This window comes from Lichenostomus cassidix, chromosome 2 (assembly GCF_008360975.1).
Source record: "Lichenostomus cassidix isolate B80296 chromosome 2, HeHo_3.0, whole genome shotgun sequence".
Taxonomy (NCBI): domain Eukaryota; kingdom Metazoa; phylum Chordata; class Aves; order Passeriformes; family Meliphagidae; genus Lichenostomus; species Lichenostomus cassidix.
Window position 1 is genome coordinate 22,119,777 of NC_139482.1, and position 14,994 is coordinate 22,134,770.

General features: G+C 37.3%; 1 protein-coding gene across 2 annotated transcripts in view; it reads left to right on the forward strand.

The window, feature by feature from the left end:
• Positions 1-538: 538 nt before the first annotated feature.
• Positions 539-14,994, forward strand: part of CFAP69 (cilia and flagella associated protein 69) — a 28,301-nt gene continuing 13,845 nt past the window's right edge. Inside the window, exons 1-13 of one of the 2 annotated variants that reach the window (XM_085050675.1) lie at positions 539-1,344; positions 1,595-1,678; positions 2,505-2,570; positions 3,621-3,730; positions 5,674-5,750; positions 7,191-7,289; positions 9,093-9,242; positions 9,367-9,544; positions 10,284-10,407; positions 12,436-12,484; positions 12,568-12,689; positions 13,166-13,382; positions 14,235-14,399. In XM_085050675.1, coding sequence (XP_084906801.1) covers positions 1,228-1,344; positions 1,595-1,678; positions 2,505-2,570; positions 3,621-3,730; positions 5,674-5,750; positions 7,191-7,289; positions 9,093-9,242; positions 9,367-9,544; positions 10,284-10,407; positions 12,436-12,484; positions 12,568-12,689; positions 13,166-13,382; positions 14,235-14,399 — 1,558 coding nt within the window. In that variant the 5' untranslated portion in view covers positions 539-1,227. The remainder of the gene's footprint in view (positions 1,345-1,594; positions 1,679-2,504; positions 2,571-3,620; positions 3,731-5,673; positions 5,751-7,190; positions 7,290-9,092; positions 9,243-9,366; positions 9,545-10,283; positions 10,408-12,435; positions 12,485-12,567; positions 12,690-13,165; positions 13,383-14,234; positions 14,400-14,994) is intronic. The other variant, XM_085050673.1, reaches the window with a different exon arrangement.

Genomic DNA, 14,994 nt, shown 5'->3' on the forward strand with positions numbered 1-14,994 from the left:
CAGGCGAGGGCACTGTATAATGTCCCACAGGCCCTACCTTTGTATGACCTGTGCTCCTGTGATCACAACTCAACATGTTATGGATGTCAAAGGGCACATAGCATTTTCTAAATTAAGAGTCCCATACTATGCTAGACTATATTTTTGCCATCATTTTGGAGTTGCATACAGGATGAATTTCTACTAAATACAGTGTGCATGGGTATTTGTGTGTATACACAAATATACAATATTGTGTATTTTCCCTTTGATGAAAAGAGAATTCTATAGCATATGTGAGTATTAAACATGATATGCACCTTATTTCTGCAGAAGGCAGGTATGAAATGGGAGGGGTGTAGCATATAAACTGGGGAAAAATGAAAATAAGAACTGTATTGGTTATAGTTGGAGGCATAATGGTGTCTTCATTGATTGTTATCAATCACTTCTTTTCATATTAAAGATGTCTGGAGGTTTACTCAGCTATCTTACCATTCAGTAAATCTATTCACATATTCAAATTTTTGTTTGGAATCACTGTAGTTAATTATTTGCTAATGAAAACAGGTTGGCACTGACAGTGCCTGCACTCGAAGACTTAGGATATGTGCACATCCATCGTGAGAGGTGTGCATCTTGTCCAGAGTGTATCCAGATCCTAGGCAGGGCAGCTGAAGTGAGCAGTCCTGTAGAGTACTTGGGAGCACACCAAGAGCTGTGTTGTCCTTGAATCTCAGCTGTCAACTGAGCGTCGAGCAGCTGCTCGCTGTTTGCACGTAGAACATATCCACATCCCTTACGCTTCTGTCCCTGCCTTTATTGCTTTTCTCTATTGGTCTATGCAGAGAAAAGGTTCTTCTCGCCCTCCTCCCCGCTGCGAGGCTACCACAGGCAGCGCTTTCCTCTCTGGGGTTTGTCATGGTGGTCTCTCCTGGAGGGTTTTTTCATTATTAATTGTTACGGATCGACCAGATTCTTCCCTTCCAGCTCCCCAGCCTGTGGGAGCCGCCGAGCGTCTGCACCGCACGGGGTGGGGAAATGCTTTTCTCGCCGAGGTCGCGTCCACAGCTAAAGCCTGCGGAGTGACTTTTCTGGCAGGCTGGAGGAAGGCGTCAAACGCGGGGGAGGCGGCAGAGCTGTGGCAGCGGAACGAGGCCGCAGGGACCGGGCCCCGGTGCCGGGAGGAGGTGCCGCGCTGCTGCCACGGCAACGGCCGGGCCGCGCTGCCGCCGCGGCGGAGACACCATGGCCGCGCTGGCTGCCGCCGAGCCCTATCGCCCACGGGCGGCTTCCCACTCCTCGGCCTCCAGCTCCTCTCGAAGCCACGGCCAGCGGCGCAGGAGCGGCCCGAACGCCGCCCAGGTGAGCTCTCCCTCGGGCAGGGGCACCCCTGCCCTGCCCTGCCCTGCCCTGCCCTGCCCTGCCCTGCCCTGCCCTGCCCTGCCCAGCCTTGCCCTGGGAACAAGCCCCGGTTTCTGCTCTGCACACAGCCTGGGTTTACCCGTCCATCGGTAAATTCATTTGGTATAACGTAGCCGCTTCACAATTTAAGCACCTTAAAAGCAAAATCTCAAAATTTAAAGTGAAAAGGTTAAAAGTGTGGCTTTTTCAGGATGCACCACTGAGATCAATGGATTTGGATCTCGTCATCAAACTGCTCGAAAGTTCTGGCTCATTCAGTAACCCTGATACCTCAGTAAGTAACCCTGATACCTCAGTAAGTAACCCTGATATCTCATTCAGTAGCCCTGAGAGCTCAGTAAGTAACCCTGATATCTCATTCAGTAGCCCTGACAGCTCAGTAAGTAACCCTGATACCTCGCTATCTCAGTTACACGGGGAGTAATGGGGCTTAAACAAATGCTTTATACAGTTACTTTAGCACCCACCCTGGGTAAACTCGGATGGGTTTATTATATCCAGCACAGGTGGCTGGAGCTACAGAGCTCAAAGCTGAGTATTTCTTCTGGTATTTGAATGCTTCTGCAGATGATCATTGTAATTAGAAAATTGTGTCAGTTCTGGTTTTATATTAAAAAATACGTAGAGAAAGAGAAGATCGCACAACTATGTACATGCAAAAACTAGCCATGCAGAATTTCTAGCCTTTTTGAGAATTTTAGAGTACTGAAACCTACAGTTGGGAAACAGATATTCATACAAATTTATTGAAAGTATGTAATGAATTTATGGAATTGCCCAAGTTAATTGCTAGGAGTTCTCCAGGGAGGTGAAGAAAATTTGCTTTACAATGAATCCCAGAGAATGTGAGAGAAAGAGTTCATACATTTGAACAGGAGTTTTTAAAAGCCTCTTCAGTTACAAGAAAACTGACTTCATACTTAGAAATGAGGATTTATCATGGAGTTAATCCTGCTGCAAAGCACTTTCAGAGTTTCATTGTGTCTTGTAAATTTTTTAATCTGGTTTCCACTTTCATTTAAACTTAAAAGGGGATAAGCATAATCATTTAATGTTCTGAGGCAAACTGCAATTAACTGCTTTTCATTCTTTTACTTAAGAAAGATTTGGAAAAAGAGCAGCTGAAAACTCTCAAGAAGGTAGTCAAGCATTTTGAATATGGGCTTGTATCCTTTTTGCCATCATAGGATTCTGAAGTCATGGTGTTTTATGTATGGTAATACTCTGGCTTTTCAGCAAAATATTTGATGCTGTACTGTTCTTCCACGTGGTGAACAGGGATGATCCATGTACATTCTCATCACTGGCCTCATTGTGTGCACACAGCCAAGGTTGCTAGGTTGGCAAGATTCTTGGATAATAAATTAATTTGTCACAAAATTCAATAGAGGGTTCTCACCTATACAGTGGCTCAAAGTATCCAATATGTAACTGGTGTGCTTTCAACTCAGAATAGAAAAGCACAATAGTTGCCACTACTTAAGAAACAGCAGATAAAATAGCAATGACTTCCAGTAAGGAGGCAATTTAAAGAAAAATGAAGTCAGACTAATTTATCAGTAACTTTTTCATATTTACAGTACAAACTGAAAGGCTTCTAATAATGAGAAGTACTAGGGAGGGTGTGGGCATGTGGAAAAAATGTGAATAATTTCATACAGTTCAGGTAATTGCACAGTGATTTAAGGTATCACATTACTTCACAACTGAGTTGTGTACTTAAAGGCAGTTTTTGTGAGTCAGTGGATTGCTGGTACTTTTCAGTCTCAGTTATCTCTTCAGTTTTGATTTGTGCCTCTACCCTAAATTACATAATCTCGGTATGTATTTGGGTCCAGATTTTCAAACTTCAGTTAGGCACTTGGGGCTAGAGTAGAAAACAATTTAATTACCATAGGACTGTCTCAGAATTTAGATCTGACATTGTGATATACAACCTGTTCATCCTACATTTTTAGAAATTTAGTGCTGAACTTCCAGTGAGTTCAGCTGAGAACACACCTAAATCGGGTTTGCAAAATTTGTACTTCTGTAAAAGTAAGGCTGCTTCGAAAAGCCTAAGTAATGACTCACATGCTTCTTTTAAACTCCTAACTTTGGAAGCATTGGTCTTGTTTTTTCTTGGTTGTGTCTTTGAAATGTGATGAATACAGTTTTCAGCTATTTCTTCTGATTCGTAGTGGTACAATCTGATTTCCTTAATTTTTCATTAAAAGCCCCTTGAGGATGTAGCACAAATTAACAAAATTCTTAACCTGTGTGCAGAAAAAGTGAATGAACAAGAAGCTTTCATTGAGCCTTTATGTGAACTTATTAAATTATTTGGGTAAGTACCTCAGCCCCTCTTTTCAAGATTGAGACACTGCTTATTAATGGATTTATATATTTTCTAAGGCAACTGACATATCTGTACAGCATCTATCTACAAAGCACCTGTGTCTGCAAGGTATCCATTGTATCATCCATGCTTTTCATTAACTGTCTTTTACTTATGTCCAATTTCTGTTGACATGAAGGAGAGACCCACTTTAGCAGTTCAGTATCTGTGCAGTTACGTATTACACAATTCAAAACTGTTGTACTTGGCCCCAGTTTGCTTGGAAGCAAGGTTCCCCAAGGTGTCTTAATGCCTAGGTCATGCTGGGACTGCTGGCCTCAAAAGATTCAGCAGCTAAGTAGTACTGAGGTACGTTTTGCTGTTTCAAGTGAGCTCTTAAGCGAGTTTAAAAACATAGGGTGACACAAAGGCACTTTAATACCTGAAGGCAAGCTTTACAAAATTACAAACCATATTACAGAAGAGAATGAACCTCAACAGGATTTAGGATTTATATTTATTTTAAAAATGTATTGCATGACCTTTTGGTAATCTTTGTTGTCATACTGTAAGTAATCTGTCAAATAAAATTGAGGTGTTATCCACAGTTGTCAGTAGTTTCCTCCTCAATAATTCAGAAAAGTTACACATGGTTTGCTTGTAAGTACAGTTACTCCTACAGTTACTTCGTTTCAATGGAAGAGAATAAGGAAGAAAAAAACCCAAACCACCAGATAAAAAATTAGTGGCATAATAAAACAGATATTCAAATACATTTTTACATAGCTTCCTGTCAACTGTTAGGTTTAATAAACGCAGAACTTCTCAGCTGAATCTTTTAGTTCCCTAAGCATGCTCAGTTGTACTGCTTTTCTTTGCTGCCACACAGTGGGGAATGAGGAGGTACATCCTGGAGTTCAATTTTCCTTGGTGTTTGGTAGAAGCATGACAAAACTGAGAATGAGAGTATGAAGCTGATAAAATGTAGCTGTGGGACTTTTCATCTGTTAGAGCAGTTCAGCACTAATTGTGGTTTCTGCAATGAATATATTTTGGAAAATTGCACCCTTGGGTTTTGCTTTAATTTGTGTACTATGGAAATTCCACCACAATTCACTACTACTTCATATAACAGAGAAGGCTTTAACCAGAAGCAGGGGCTGTTTTTTTTTTTTAATCCAGTTTCAGATACATTAATTTCTTCAGTAAAATATTCCACTCTTTCATTACTGCTGTCTTTTTCCCACTTCTATTTCAATGTCTTGTTTCTCCCTCCCCTGCCTCCCCCAACATTTCTTCCATTATTTGCTCTCTCCCTTCTTTTTCTCTGGCAGTGTTTACAGAGGTAAACCTACTGAAAAGCTGCTTCTACAGTACGTGCTGCAGAGACCTTAGCATAATACTGTAATGTTTACTGTTAGATAGTTTTTAGCACTTACGTATTTATGTCGTACCTGAGTATTTTGAGTATGTTATTGAGTATTTCTAAGTGTCCTGTTTTTAAAAATAAATGTGTTGTTGGGCTATTTGGGGTCAGTTTATTGGTTTTGCATTTATCCATTTTAACATGTCTTGCCCAGAAATATGATCCATTTTTTTCCACCTCTGCACGTGTCCGTACATAGCCTAGCCCTGCAATGGCCTGATAGTGTATAAGTTGAAAGATTTAGTAGTCCACGTTTAAATGGCATTTGTTTATTCAGCATGTCTTATTGCATCATATCAATTATGAAAATATTATCTATGAACATGTACCACTAATTGCCAACATGTAATTGCAGGTTGTGGAGCTGGAGCTTTCAGCGTAGAATCGGCACGGCAAAGAATGCATTCATCCTAGTAAAAGTGTCCTTATCTGCAAAAATGATCAAGAAAGAAGAGAAAAGCTACTGTACTTTTCTGGTGACTTGATTAAAGCATAGTTGTAATATTGTTAAATTTCACTTTTGCAGGTTACCTTTTCAAAAAAAGAAATCATCTGATGAACTAAACTATTCCGGAGAAGTTTCACAATCCATTGCACAACTGGGTGAGTGTAACCTGATATGCCACAATAAAATTATTATTATGCCACAATAAAATCAACTGTATTATTAGCACAATTTTAATTTCTTGTTTTTCCTAAGTAAATTTAGGTATTTTTTTTCAATTATTTATTCAGTCCTCTCTGCTTTTTAGTATTAGAAACAATTTTTACTTTGCTCTGCAGCTAACCTGCAGTATAGCTACCAGAATTATCTATCTGTCAGTGTCAAAAGCTACGTGAGAAAACTTTACCAGTACAGATGAAGAACTAAACCTGTATATAGCCTGTTTCATTTCATTTTGGTCTGAGAAATGGGTATATTGCTATAAACAGTGAAACCTGGGATACCTGGAATGTTCCTGCTTGTTTGCAACCAAGTGGAAGACACGGGTGATAAACAGTGATAACTCCTGACTCCCAGGTCAGACCTTCAAAACCCAAAAGCCTGAGAACTATCACCTACAAAGGTGAAGTACAAGACAGTTTAATGCCATGTCTTACTAAGAGTAGTAGTTTCTGGCTTCAGCTTCTTGTGGCATCTGAGCCATGAGCTTCTGTCCTTCAGAAATCTCTTTTCAGAGTACTGTTGAGAAAAAGGTGTCAAAGTCATGTCTTAATGTCACTGGACCTCTTAATACTAAAATATCTCTTTATGACCTTTTTACGTCTTTTTGCATGTCACATTTGTGATTTCCAAAGAAAATACTGTAAGTATTTTCTTTGTAAGTCAAAGGATTCAGAATAGAGCAGGAGTGATAATACAGCTCAATTAATAGTAAGACATAAATGGTGGAAAGGTAGCACAATCAGCCTGTCACACATGAAAGAAATGTCCTTGAAATGGGTAAAAAAATACTTTTAGGAGTCTTTATTTTCACAGATCTGAGTAGGCAGCAGAATGACCACCTGATTGCAGATGGTTCCACATTCTCTTTAGAGTTACAAGTCCAAAAAGATATTAAAATGTGAAAGATGGTTTGTATTATTCATATTAGGCATTGGTAGCTCTAGATTAAATTCTCTTTCACTTGTGAAAAAGATCACTTTCTATGCTCCCTTTATTTCATAACACATCTGCTTAGAGGAAAAGTTTCTGACACGGTAATGATGACAACAGCTTAGTGTAGTAGCTTTCCTCAGAATTCCACAACTTCTGGAATAACATCCATTGTCTTACAAGAATCTGTAGCCATAAAGCAGAGAAGGTAACTTTTTAATTAAGTTTAAGCTACTTCTGTGAGACCCCTTTGTCCTCTCCAGTGTGAGAGTCTCTGTCCCTTGAATATTTTATAATGAAACTTTGCATGAAATTACAGATTTGTAGGGTCTGTGACCAAAGAAAATGACATGACTAAGTGCTATAAAAAAAGGAATACTGTGTTAAGAATACTTTCTAAAAAATTTGTAAAGTCTGCAAATTTCATTTCTTTCTCTTTCTGGCAGGTTACTTGATGAGAGTGCCAAGCTCTCAAGTTAAAGTACAAATCTGTAAGTGTGTTATTAGCTTTTATAATATGGAGCCACCAGGAAAACTCCTTCCAGGTACAGCACAGTATTTTTATTTTTTTAATAAACCCAGCAACTTTGAAATGCCTCTTTTAATTAGCTATTGATTAACTTTTCTTTATAACTATAGTTATTGTATTTCATATATTAAATACATAGCATTGGTAAATGTGCAATTAACATGTTTATATAAAGGTGCACACTCTACTCTGAAATAAGCTCATCAGTGTACAAAGAATTAATTACTACAGTTATGGAATTAGCATTAAATAGCATCCAGAAAATGTGAAGTGATACAAGATCTCTGCAATGTGGATAATGGAGGGAGAAGAAATGTAGTTAGGATCAGAATTACAAGAAGGGAAATGCAGTTTTCGGCTTTTTATATGTAGTCTGGAGGGAAGCAGCTCTGGTTTCACTTGTGTTGTGAGGGGTAGATCTGAGCACATCTAAATTTGGTTTAGTTCATATTATATGGACACATTTGAGTATAGGTTTGAATAAGTTGTGTGACTTGTCTCTGCAGAAAGAGGCTGTGCATGAACTCAGGCATGATCAGAAGCTACTATTATATAATGCCCTTGGCTCCTATGATGGTGCCAGAGGCAGTCACAGATCCCCTCCCAGAGGGGCACAGCATCACATGCTCTGAGACAGCACTGGATTTATAGGCAGCCAAACCTCAGGTGAACATTGCCACAGTGTGGCTCGAGAGTGCAGGTCAAGGAACATGCTTGATGTCAGTGTGCTCCACTGCTGTTTTCCTGCAGTGTGGCACTAGTTCTGTGCCCTCTCATAAGCTTTGATTTATTTTAGGAGGCCCAAAGAAGCTACAGCTCTACAGCCCTTTCAAAATTCTAGAAATATGAAAGCATTCAAATATGTTTTTACCTTACAAACAAGACTCAAATCCTGCAAGCAGCTATGTATGTGTTTAGTTCTGTATCTGTAAATAATTCCATCAGGATAAGTGAATGTTATCTAGCAATTTTATTTTTTTTCTTCAGATTTAGAAAAAAAGATATGTTATCTTGAAATGAAGAATGTGTTTCAGTCTTATTTTTTTAAGTCAAGTATTTAATCTCTAAGCATATATGGAAATCTTGCCAGAGTTTCACCCTGCAGTTCTCTTATCTATAAAGTCATATCAGCTTGGAGCCTATCAGAGTTTATGCTTAGTTAAAACTCATTTCACCGTGTGCATTATCTGTATTTATCAATCTTGTACTTCATGACATTTGACACATATACACACACACATATATATTTAAGCTGCTTAAACTTTGTTTTCATGAGTTATCATATATAAATATAAATTTATTTTCTCAATGCTTCCCCTTCCCCATAATTCAGTAATGAAATACAGGTTTGCATAGACAGTAAAATCAGGGACACATTAGAAAGTCAAGCTCATAAATCCAAGTTTGGATTTGCCTATTTTAAGTAATATGATGATAGAAGGCATTAATTCTCTAGTGAATTAGGCTACAGAAGAGAATTAGGTTGTGCACCAATAACTTAATGCATGACTGAAGGCAGTTTTTCACCTCTACAACCCTGCTTTTGCTTTCATTGTCTAAATTCTAAGAAGCAATTAATTTGTTTATATAGCATTTAAGTCTGCTTGAGGATGAGTCTGTTGGATATGTTTTAGGCACTATTTGGATATCAGAAAAGCAGCTCCTGTGTATTGGATTGTATTTCTTAACTGCTTGAAATACGATACTTGATTCTCAATTCTTTCTTGAGAATGGATGAACATTTCATGAAGTAATGAAAATTCTGAGTAGTTACTGCATTCTAACTACTGCATTGTAACTAAAGCTATTGTGTGTGCAGGTTACCAGCCAGCAAGTGCAAACTATAAAATCGAGATGGCTGAACTAGGAGGATTAGCAGAAACTCTCTCTTTGTCACTAGCATTAGTTGAAAATCAGCTTACTGAGAAGTTGTGGGTACTTAAAGCTCTCCAGCGTCTTTCCGTCTCTGGTTAGTACCAACTGTTCTTTCAACAATCTCATTGCCATTGATCTTAGATCATTTGCTCTGTCAACATGCCTAAAACAATTGCTGACCTAGAGAGAATTAATTACTCAGATTTTCATTATTTCAGGAATAAATTGTGGACTAATGATAAAGGCCCAAGCAGCCAGCAGGCTCTGTTTGTATTTAAATGGTGCTGATCCCTCAGGAGAGCTGGTGTTCCATTCTTCAGATATCCTATGGAACCTGCTAGAAAGCACCTCAAAAGAAGAAGCTGTTAATCAGCTCAGGAGCTTGGAATGTGTATGGTAAGTACAGGGAGCATTTTATGAATTAATGTTGTAATTTTGGAGACATCTAAAGCATTCTGTTTTGTGGCATTTTGTTTGGAATTAACTGAGAGAAATGCAAATGGGTCTCTAATTACAACCTCATTAAGTTTTCAGTATTAATAGTTGTTGCTCTTATAGGGCAAGAACAAGTCTGCTGCATAGTGCAGGAGGAATAGCCCTATCTATTGCTTTGTACCATAAGAAAGTTATTTGCAGCATTTTCAAGCTCCCATGTTAGGCTCAACAGGCTGGTATTCCTTCACTGTTGAAGTGTTTATGTTATAAAATTAGAAGGAATTTCTGTGCCATGATATACAAGGTTTATTACTAAATCCTCTGCTGGACTAAATAACAGGTTTTTCCTTAGTGAGTTAGACTGCTTTTACTGTTTAAGATTAGACTATTTATTCTCAGTAATCACTCAGCAATGTTCAGTTCCATGTTTGAGTAAATACTGTGTCTTTCTATTAATTAATGATGACACAAACAGTGGAAGGTTCAATTTTTAGTACATGCATCTTGCATATATGAATAAATTGGATGTCTAGTGGTACCCAAAAGAATCCATTTCATAATAAAGTTTTAAGTTATTTCTGTTGCAGTTAAACCCTAAGGCTTTGAAAAGTATGATGCTGAATGAGGATTCATACATGTAGAGGTGTCTAACATTAGAATACCAAATGAAGAGGTAAAATACATTTAATTTTCTTTTAAGTGCTTTGCAAGAAGCATTTGTAGACCTTCTCATGCATGGCTTCCGGCACTGCGATCGTCAGCTCCGGAATGACCTCTTGGTGATTGCCACATTGCTGGCTGGAAACCCTGCAGCAGCTATGATTGTAAGTATATTGAGAGTTGTATTCCAGAGCCTAATAACTTCTCCTTTGCTATTACAGGCTCGGTATTCTTCCCTATTAGCGTTATAATTTTTTTCTACTGTGTCTCCAGCACTTTTTATTTTTCTTGGATTTGCTGAGCAAGAAAACATTTTTCTTTCTGCAATTGTCTGTACCTCAAAGAGACTTAAAATCTGTAGGTTATTAGCCCAGAATACTAGCATCAACCTTATTCAATACTTTGGAAATTGCATTAACATTATTTATGTGCAAAAGAGTATGTTAACTCTTGTATTCTTGTACAGATTCTTCAACGTGCCATTCTCTTTTAATGAGTATCGCACTAAATCTCATTTGTTGTCTGAAGATGTAGACTGTATTCAGTGTGTGCCTCATAACTGGGAAAAAGAAGGGTTGTTGAAAAATCAGCTCAGGAGCTCTAAGTAAGATTCTGAGAAAATAATTACTCAGATCCAGTTAATAAGAGGCACATAAATTCTTTTAAAGGCTAGGTCACATAATGTACTACCATAACTTGCCTACAATGTAGATGACTCATTCTTTTGTTATATTCCAGAATTTTTATGAGAAACCTGTAGAGAAATTAATTTTTTATAGATGTTAATATTCCTTTACTCTCTTGTTTTACAGTTCAGATTTAGAATTTCAAATGAAGTTGTGACATACATGCTGAGTAATTAAGCAATCAAATCCCTGGGGATCTATTGGTTGTTCAGGAATTCTTTCTGCTTGAATAGAAGTTTTCCAATTGGCTGTATTACTAAACAGATGTTATCGTCTGTAATGAAGGTTACAGACTTTTCATTCAAGTTTTTCATTTGACACTAACTAGTATGAAATGTCTGTTATACAATTGCAGCAGCATATTTGATGTCTAAAACATTCAAATTGTTTATCTGGCTGTGGAAACAGGACATTTTTTTCTGTAAGATAAGTAAACAGAATATGTATTTTTAATTCCTTATACTAAAAGGAAGAAAAATTTTTTCTATGCAAAGAAAATATTAAAACAATTTAATTTAGGTTCTGTACTCTCAGCCTGTCTAGAGATTTTACAAGGTATAAATATCAGGTACAAAAAACATTAACATTGCCATTTACTCCTGCCTTATAGATAATACTAGAGAAATTTGCTACAGAATGTACCCTTTTTTTTAATATACTATCCAAGCAACTTCAGAAAAATCAGTCTTGTATGTTATATAGTTCAGAAATCAGCACAAGAATCTGAGCCTTTGAAAAGGAAGACAGTTTTCACATCACAAGCAAACTGTAAAATATATGAAATATAAAGCTCATAATGATATTAATTATTAACTCTGTTTTAGAACAAAATTGTCTGTTTGCTAATTGCTTACCTCAGAAACAAAACTCTTTTGCCTCCAGTGTGCTGCACAGACACCTCCAGGTCTTGGTCCTATCCATAGCTTTATTAGACATTATTGTTTTCTGTTAGCTCTCTAGGAGCTATGATTTACTGGATTTTATTTTCTGAGCTTTTAATATGTGATATTGGTAAATGCTTCTTGCCCATACAAGCAGTGGTTTAGTTTATGTTTAACTGAACCGTATGTTTAGTTGTACATACACTGAAGTGTGTTGGTGTGCTGGTATGCTCAACAGAAGCCACAAAATCGTGTGTAGTGATGACCTTGATGTAAAATATGAACAAATGCATTTAAAAAAACACAACTCTAAGAGTACTGAGAATACATTTTTCTTGTGTTAGATTATAGCAGTGATTACATGTGTTTGGGACTTCCCCATAGAAGTTCAGACTTGTATTGAATGAAACAGGGGTTTAACTAATTGTACCCTTAGGACTGCAGTTAGTTATTTTTGTATAATGTCCAAATGGCTGATTTCTTCTTTGATAAAATTCTATTTATTCTGCCATGGGATACATTAAAATCTGTGTTCTGAAGAAAAAAGCAAAACCAAAATTAAATCATGGGTCTTAATTACAATGCAATTTATTTTAATTAATGTATGTTTTTGAATGCCTATTAGGAAAGTGGATTTGCAGAGCTCTTAATAGTACTTGCAACGTTTGATGAAGGTAAGAGATTCCATACTGCATAATTACACTATTTTTGCTTTTAATGATGATTTTTTGTAACTTATCAACAATTTCCTTCATAGTTAAACTTCAAAATCCCTTGGTAAAAGGCTTTAAACTTACCTACTCTTCTGAGGACTTTGAGATGAAGAAGTTACTACTTCATGTACTGGGAGTCTTATCTAAAGATCCATCTGCTGCACAGGTAAGTTAGAACAGAACAGACACTAAGTAAAAAAAAAAAAAAAAGACAGAGGAATCATGAGAATTAGTTATCTGTCCATCTGGCATGGTCAAGTACACTGAAATTATCTGCTCTCCAAATCAAGAATTCATGCATAGCTTCAGCCCAAGTCCTGCTGTTGGAAAGCAGCATACAATTTCTATTTTAGAAAGTTACAAACTTAGACCATGCTACGAAAATTGCTGACAAGTGACTGCAGAGCATTAGTGAAATACACTTGAAGAACAGAATAAAGTTTAACAAACCACAGTCTGTGGGAAAGATACAAAATATAAAGAGAGTTTGCCTGTACTTGTACTGTTCATGACATAGTTTCTTAATAAAAAAATAATTTTGTTAGTGTAGGATAGATAAAGTTGACTCATGGCTTTAGATTTTTCTTACTGGCTTGTGAAACCTGTAAACTGTCTCTCTTTTTCTTTGTCTGGACTCTGCAGCTCCTCAGTGAAAATCATGTGATGCCAGCTTTGCTTTATTATGTAAAACCAAATCAAAAGCCTGGATTTCCTGGCTGGTCTGCTGCCCAGTATGAAGAATTGCAGCTTCATGCAATTGCAGTTTTAGCTTCAGTGGCTCCTGTGTTAGTAGATAAATACTTGTCCTACCAAGGGAATACTCTTCTCCTTGTGTTCCTGGAATGGTGTACAGGCCAAGGTCAGTAGGTGATCATGGGTTTCACATACAAGTAACCTCAAAACAGTTCAACTGAACTTGCATTCTTTGACAGGAAAGCAAAATGTAAAACTCATGATGTTGGAATGATTTTCAACAGGTCACTTAGGAAACAAATGTTTCCAAAACACGACCTTTTTTTTTTCTTTCCCTACTGAAGGAGAAGCTATTTCCCCTTTCCCTATGTACTGCTGTACTGATATTCCTTCATGTATGTGGGCAGACAAACACCTCTACTGCTTGTGTTTTAAGCAAGCCAGGCCCTTTCATTGTGGCAGGAAGTCCAACCAGTAATTCGTGCCATGAGGCAGGACATGTTAACTCAGAGCTGTACACAATAAGACAAGGTTCTAGACCAAAGCTGGCTTGTGGGCATCAGATAAGAGTGTGGGCTAAGGATAAAGATAACTAAGAGCACTCAGTTTTATTGACCGAATTTCTGAGGATAGATATTTTTCTTTAAAAAATTGTTATGTCTTCCTAGGAAGAAATTTTTATTTGGGTTGAATAGAGATCAAAAGGTTGATATTAAATGTCATGCTAAAGAACATATTGTGAGTTTTGAAAACTGCTCATGAACCTAGTGAGGTTAAAAAATGTATAATAATTTTAAATGTTCACGAAAATCATACCTTTCTTGTGCATTTAAAAAGTGTAGTCCTACATAGGCTTAATACTAGATGGTTTTAAACAAGAATTTCTAACTTCGAGGGGATTTTAGTGTTGTTGTTGTTGTGTTTTGAGGTTTTTTTTGCTTTTATTTTTTCTGAGCACATTATTATTCTGAACATACGCTGTCTGCCAAAACCAGTATTCTTTGTGATTGCTCCACAGAGCCTTTCTTTGGTCAAGGTAACAGTTTCCATGGAACAGGTGCTCGTGGCAACAAACTTGCACAAATGCGCTATGGCCTCCGAGCGCTGAGATGTGTTGTGTCCCTCAGCAACGATGCTGTGAACATTAATTTGTGTGACCAGGGAGGAATTAGCCAGCTACTGGGTAAAGTACAATTTGTACTGCTGTTCTTTAATTAGTACATTTCTGTTGACGCTAAGAACGTTCATGTGTTTTTTGTGTGCTGTGCTTTTAGCGTGTTATTCCTTTGACTGCTGGAAAATTAAAAAACCCTCTACCATTTAATCCAAGATGTAACTGATTTGATTTTAATTTTTTTTTTTACATTTCAACACACATTAAATGAGTCAAGCAAAACAGACAGCTTTAAAAGTCTAGATGTTTAATTTCAGAGTGAAAGCTGCCCCTTCTCCCTTTATGTAACTGCATTTAGTACATTTTGTTTTCATTGCCGTAGTCCCCAGAAACTCCAGCCCATGAGTATTTTTCCACCTAAGTCTGTTAGTGTTGTTTTCCACAACTCCTCTTTTGAGTGGAATAAAACTAATAACACGGTACCATTATATGAGCAAGGTACCATTATATGAAGAATAAAAGCAGAATAAAACTGCTTAACCACTGCTCCTGCAATTTTGGAGCATTTTCTTGTTCAGTAACCTATTGTTAAATTTGGGTTTAAGTTTCAAAACAAACTGGTTTAAGTTCTTTTCTTTCAATAACAAAGTTTTCAGTACTCTGA